Here is a 7,231-nt window from a genome sequence, read left to right on the forward strand (position 1 = left end):
GTGCATAATTCTTGGATTATGATTTTTGAACAAGAGGCCCATGGGCCACAGCGCTCACCTGAGTAACTTTGGCCTTGCTGTTTTTCACCTGATTTCTCCCCCCCCCCCCGGTAGTATTTATTATGACCCCGCCCTATCCCCAGGGGTCATGATTTGAATAATTTAGAATCTACACTACCCTAGCATGCTTTCAGATACGTTTCAGCTTTTCTGGCCCAGTGGTTCTTGAGAAGAAGATTTTTCAAGATTTTTCCTATATATTTCAATGTAAAACTTGGATTCCCTATTGTGGCCCCGCCTTATCCCGGGGGGTCATGATTTAAACAATTTAGAATCTACACTACCCCAGTTTCAGCTTTTCTGGCCTAGTGGTTCTTGAGAAGAAGATTTTTAAAGATTTTTCCTATATATTTCAATGTAAAACTTGGATTCCCTATTGTGGCCCCGCCCTACCACCGGGGGTCATGATTTTAACAATTTAGAATCTACACTACCCCAGCATGCTTCCACATAAGTTTCAGCTTATCTGGCCCAGTGGTTCTTGAGAAGAAGATTTTTAAAGATTTTTCCTATATATTTCAATGTAAAACTTGGATTCCCTATTGTGGCCCCGCCCTACCCCCGGGGGTCATGATTTGAACAATTTAGAATTTACACTACCCCAGAATGCTTCCACATAAGTTTCAGCTTTTCTGGCCTAGTGGTTCTTGAGAAGAAGATTTTTAAAGATTTTTCCTATATATTTCAATGTAAAACTTGGATTCCCTATTGTGGCCCCGCCCTATCCCGGGGGGTCATGATTTGAACAATTTAGAATTTACACTACCTTAGGATGCTTCCAGATAAGTTTCAGCTTTCCTTGCCCAGTGGTTCTTGAGAAGAAGATTTTTTAATGATCCCACCCAATTTTTGTATTTTCTTAATTATCTCCCCTTTGAAGGGGACTTGGCCCTTCATTTTAACAATTTAAACTCCCCTTCACCCAAGGATGCTTTGTACCAAGTTTGGTCAAAATTGGCCCAGTGGTTCTTGAGAAGAAGTCAAAAATGTGAAAAGTTTACGGACGGACGGACAGACAGACAGACAGACGGACAGACGGACAGACGGACGGACGGACGGACGACGGACAAAATGTGATCAGAAAAGCTCACTTGAGCCTTCGGCTCAGGTGAGCTAAAAAAAAATAAGAAAAATACCAGTTGTTGAATTTAATCATTTTAATGCAAAATATTGTTTATCTGGTACATAATTTATCCAGATAAGTCATTCTACAGTTTTCAAGAAAGGAAGTTCTAATTTGCCAATTACTTGTACATATACCAGAGAATTGCAATAGTGCATGGTACATAGATTTTAATTTACATGTATGATAATTAATGAGAAAAATACCAGTCATTGACCCTTTTTCATTTTTATGCAAAATATTGTTTAAATGGTACATCATTTGTCTATATAACTTTTCCTACAGTTTTCAGAAGAGAAAATTTAATCATTTATGTGAGAAATACCAGTACTATTCACATCAAAGAAAATCAAGTTTGCTGTCACATGAAAAGTTTTGCCCTTGTATTTCATTGGAATAATATCATATCATGTAATGACAATAAAAAATTGTGCACTCTTTACATTAATTTGAATTACAAGCAATTTTTCTTTCTGGCTATTCAATCGAAAACAAATTTGTAAATTGAAATTCATGTATATCTGCACCACTTCAACATATTCGGTTTAAAGTTGGAAGAAAGACAACTCTTGGAGAATTTTTTACTACACAATCTTGTTACTCTTTTCTTTTCCGTTTTGGTTTTGGACTCTGTTTTCTTGGAGTTGCCTTCACATTCTCAAGAATCTGAGGAACTCTCTCCAGAAGTTCATCTCTAGTAAGACTAAAGTCACTTAACTTCCAGACCTGTCTCACTTCATCTAATGTTCGTTTAAATAGAGGTCCCTTGGGAATGTTTAACGACACCAAGTCATTTCCACTCACAGGTAAAAATGGTGGGGTCCATTGGCGGAATTCTTCTAACAAATCTTCCTCATTTTTATATTTCAAAAGTTCACAAATATGTTCAAATGTAATTTTTTGTTTCCCTGTAGAATCAACTAACAGATATTGACAGAATTTCATTTTATCTTCCCCCATTGGTGTGTCTCTGTTGTGAATAATGAAAATCCCAGAAGCAAACTCCTCGTTGGAAAACTTAATTCTTTTGTCCAAATCATATAGCTACAAGAATAAATTATCCAAATCATAATACCATGAATTAAACTCAAGTGTCTTTTTAATTTTAATACAAGTCAAACAAACTGAGAAAACATCAAAAAAGCAATATTTAAATTGTTAATAATTTCAGATTTAATTTAATTTTTTTTTTAAATTAAGACAAAGAGAATGAGGAAAATAAAGAGAGAGATCCATAAGTGTTTTTTGAAATATTAGTAAAAACATATTCAAATTCAATCGAGTACAATATCTAATTTATTAAAAGATTATGCAATTGAAACAGATAAAAGTTTTATTGTAGTACTAAAATTTTAGTTTAATTAACTGCTATTCATTGTATTAAGATGGCTACTATAGTTTGTGACTAAGTTTGTGACTAAGTGTATGATTGTGAGGACTGAGTTTATGATTGTGAGGAGTTTACCTTGTCGTCTGTGGACAGTATAGCCATGAGTCTGGTCATTACGAGGCAGTGACTTAGTGTGTGATTGTGATGAGTTTATGATTGTGATGAGTTTACCTCGTCGTCAGTGGACAGTAAAGCCACAAGTCTGGTCATTACGTCTGGTCATTACGTGGCAGTGACTTAGTGTATGATTGTGAGGACTGATACAGCTTACCTCATCGTCCGTGGACTGTAAGGCCATGAGTCTGGTCTTTACCAGGCAGTGACTAAGTGTATGATTGTGAGGACTGAGTTTATGATTGTGATGAGTTTACCTCATCATCCGTGGACAGTAGAGCCATGAGTCTGGTCATCACATGGCATCCTGTCTCTTCTGTTACCCCACACACTCTCTCAAACTCCTCCAGGTTACAATTCTCTGGTAAACCTTTTACAAGAATACAGGTGAACTTCAAATTATTTTAAATTCATATCTCTATAGATTCTGTATTATACAGCTGTTAGTAGGATAGAAATAAAGTTCTAGTTAACATGGACGATGTAAAATAACATCCTTGGCTTCCAGACTTGTTTGAAATTCAACATCCAGGAAAACATGTACATTTACTCTATTTCTTAAATAAACATTTAATGCAAAGGAAAAAATACTTCCAGTTTAAATAATGTTCTTATTGAAATAAGAAAAAGACAATGTTGCACCATAAAGTTTGCTGGGGTACTAATGAGAGAATGATACTGAAATGATGATTTACACCTCAGAAAATAAATGTAAACTTTCAAATAACAAGGAATCAAAAATCTCAATTCCTAGACTGTGCAGGCTATATACATATACATGTATCTACAGGAATCGGAGAATGATATGAAAAACTGTTAGTACATGTACCTAAGTAAGTATGAACACCACAGGATACCATTATCTTCATTAGACTGGCAGCAAAATTCCCCATCAGGATCTTAGAGAACTCCATCCAAAGGCGCTCACCAGAAATAGCTATGAATTAAAATCAGTTATCTGAATCTTGCAGTGCTTTTGAAATTAACAGCAAAATAATCTCAGTGTTGATGAGTAAATTTGCAAGAAATTACTTCATATTTATAATTAATATTTAAGATGATAAGGTATCTTTATTTTCTTTTTATTTGTATCTTATGTAAATAAATTTTAAATTGCTATGATAATCGTAAACTGCTGTTAAAAAGAGCATCAATAAATTAAGATAATTGTGAATATTAATTTCTACTAAACTTACATTTTAATCCATGTACATTCTGTTTAATGGCCTCCAATGTTGCCTCTTCATGTACACTGTTTGAATCAGCTATTCTTCCAAAAAATCTAGATGTGAGAACACTGCATTTAAAAGTACTCACTAATCACTCCATATGCTTGTGTTGTTGATTGACTGCAGACCTGCCTACCCCAAACAAATTTTTCAGTAGTTTCTGCCAATTTGTCAGTAAGATTTGACTTTTATGCAGAAAGTTTTCTACTTTCAATTAGTTAACTAAAGTGAATTCACATAAAACAAATTATTCCTTGTGCTCAGTGAGGATATGATACTTGACACTATGGACAATTACACAAAGTACATGTAGAAGTTAAAAAATATTTCAATAACTACCCTGTTTGCCAATCTCAGTGTGGTTTGAGCATCATTTTTACCATGTATTGTGCTTGCAAAATTGTATAATGATTTTTCATCATTTAAGCATTTGTGCTGCTCCATCTTACTGAGAAATAACTTTAAAAACCAAAAATGGAGAAAATACAGAAAATTGGAGATTTGGCATTTAGATCAAATAGTGTATTTAGGGGGTCAAAAATCATGAAAATTAAGGGTTAATCAGGAGTAGGCAGGACTGTTGACTGTCAATTTGTACCTATCTATCTTACCTGAAGTATCTCATAATTCTCAGGTAATCCTCCTGGATCCTCTCTGTAGCATCGCCCACAAACCGGATCCTCCGATTCGCCAGATCCTCTCTCCCATTGAAGTAGTCATACAAATTCCACTGAAAATCTACCAAAAGTTTTTTTTTTAACATTTGTGAATCAGAATATATAAAACATATGATTAGAATATATAAACTTTGTACATTTCTTTGCTTTGAAAGAAAATGAAACCTATAAGAGGAACATGATGGAGTCCAATCAAATTCTTAAATGTTATGGTTGTGGGTGAAAAATAATTACCTAAGAACATGGCATTAATTGTGAGATCTCTTCTGTTTGCATCAATCTGCCAGTCTGTGGTGAAAGCAACCTCTGCCCTCCGGCCATCTGTCACTACATCAATTCTCAATGTCGTCACTTCGAAATTCTCCTTTTAAAATATTGCAGAAAAAATTCAGACTGAAAATGCCAATGCAGAGGATAATCATACCACTTATTAATACTACTATAAAACACATGCAAAAGTCAAATAAGGGAGATTACCTTATCATCTATCCTTGCCGTAATAGTGCCATGTTTTTCTCCATTCATGTTAACCATTCGGATGCCCTCTTTTGTAAATATTTCTTTCATCTGTGTTGGGGTGGCAGTTGTGGCAAAGTCAATGTCATGAGGTACTTTGTCCAACAGGACATCTCGAACTGCCCCTCCTGCTATTCGCAACTCAAAATTATATTTCTCAAACAAATCACTCAGCTTTTTCATTTCTGGTGTCACTAGGTTGTCTAAAACTGGACTTTGGAGTTTCATTATCTTTAATTCTCCTCTCCAGTGTCTTTGTAAATGGGATATAAAAGACTTTCTAGATATGAAGCATTGGTGGTGTTCAAACTGTAATAGATTTTTTTTTTGTTAGTTATGAATTACAATCTTCTATGTTGAGCTTGAAATAAAACAAATTATAATAATAAAAAACACATTAAAGATAGAGTATTTTCTTTCTGCTTTGTTAATTTATTAAATGAATCATTTCTATCAAAAAAGTGATCTCTTCTGTCTGAGACTGTTAGATCCACTCTTGTTATGTCCACCAACTATCCACTTGCTCAGTAAGAACTGAAAACTATATAATTAAAAATAGCAAATTTGTCTTTGAATATATGCATTGTAAAAAGTTGATGAAAATTTGGATGATTCAAAATGGGAAATTTATAAAACTCTTCAAACACATAGCAACATAATATTGTACCAGGAGAGAAAAATGTGATGGACCAGATGAAGATTTGAACCCACTCCCCCTGAATCTCTTGTCAGGACCTCTACCAACTTAACCATCTGGCCACAGGTGACTGAACCCATCTGACTGCCACAATATTATATATAACACAGCAAAATCTTCTTTGGAACTTTGAACAAATAATGTTATTGTAATTGTTCTACTATGAAACAACAAAATCCCAAGAAAGATGAGCTAGTATTCTTCAGTGTATGAATTGAAACATCTTGGGCTATTCTACTGAAGTTATATTTGTTGACAGAAGATTTATTTCAATCATATACTCTCCAAAATTATTACTGGTCATGATCATCAAATTTGTGAACAGAATAAATAATAATACATTCTAGCTTTGAAAAAAAAAATGTTATAATGTTGCACTTCCAGATTGATCAAATTGAATAGGTTGATTTTTTTCATCGAATAAAGTAATAGCGAGTGCCGCTTGTCACTGCGAGCTCTTAAAGTAATGCCCGGGCGAAGAGAAAATTCGGACTTTGCACAATGATCCAAATGATTTTTTTTTCGCAGTTACCTGTGGTCCCATAATGCTTTGCGAATTGCATCTCGCCGGAAACAACGTTCTCGCGTTAACAAGAAGTTTCAAGAAAAATGAAACTCATCTTGATTTGATGGATATAGCAGATAAATAGTAGATGAAACCTTCTTTATTAAAATAAGCACTGTTCAGACTTCGTTTTGGCCCTGGTTTTGCTAATGCAACTTACAAGCGACGTCATGTGACGTCAGAGTCTAGACGTACTAAATGTCACGTGCATGCGGTTTGGAGAGCCCGATCTAAATTAAAACTGAATATACATGTAGGTATCTGCGCTCGCCCTAACGGTCGCACCGTCAACATATTAACTTAATGAAACCTAATGATGCAATATCAGTACTTCACGTTTTCTAGAGCGACCAACATCTGGCAACATCCTTGTCAGTGAATATATTTATAAGAATATTGAAAAATACTTACCAGTATTGGGGTTGCAATTCGTGTGGCAAACCTTCGTGACAATAAAGTGGTTATAAATAACATCGAAACGCATAACAATGCAAAATAACCTTCTGCAACAATGTGAAATTAATTTAACGTCAATGTTGATTTGTGTTTTCAAATTTATTTTCCATAGTTCGTGGTTTCAAACGCAGAAAGGATACAGCTTGGGGAGTCGTGAATTTCTTCCACAGTCTTTTCACTCCCAAATATTAATTTAAGAATTTTAACCACTGTCTCTTCATATCTTTTTATTCACCATATATTCATATTCTCTATTTCTTAATATCAAAATACATGCTGAAATCAGTGACTAAATTAGAAATATGAAAAAAATAAAAGAAAATTGAATACTTAAAAAAAAAAAAAAGATTTCGTCTCCATAACATTTCAAACCGATTTGTCATTTTCGTAGTTTTTTATTGTGT

General features: G+C 34.3%; 1 protein-coding gene across 1 annotated transcript; it reads right to left on the bottom strand.

The window, feature by feature from the left end:
- Positions 1-1,063: 1,063 nt before the first annotated feature.
- Positions 1,064-6,932, bottom strand: LOC133174905 (CCA tRNA nucleotidyltransferase 1, mitochondrial-like). Its single transcript, XM_061310002.1, has 8 exons — positions 6,783-6,932; positions 5,071-5,418; positions 4,828-4,957; positions 4,528-4,654; positions 3,884-3,969; positions 3,517-3,624; positions 2,945-3,057; positions 1,064-2,227 (listed from the first exon to the last, which is right to left on the bottom strand). Exons 1-8 carry the CDS (start codon positions 6,843-6,845, stop codon positions 1,781-1,783), a joined length of 1,422 nt encoding a protein of 473 aa, XP_061165986.1. The 5' UTR covers positions 6,846-6,932; the 3' UTR covers positions 1,064-1,780.
- Positions 6,933-7,231: the final 299 nt, after the last annotated feature.

Source organism: Saccostrea echinata, unplaced genomic scaffold (genome assembly GCF_033153115.1).
Source record: "Saccostrea echinata isolate AGI-Se365-2 ecotype Australia unplaced genomic scaffold, CSIRO_AGI_Sech_v1 ptg000002l, whole genome shotgun sequence".
Classification (NCBI taxonomy): domain Eukaryota; kingdom Metazoa; phylum Mollusca; class Bivalvia; order Ostreida; family Ostreidae; genus Saccostrea; species Saccostrea echinata.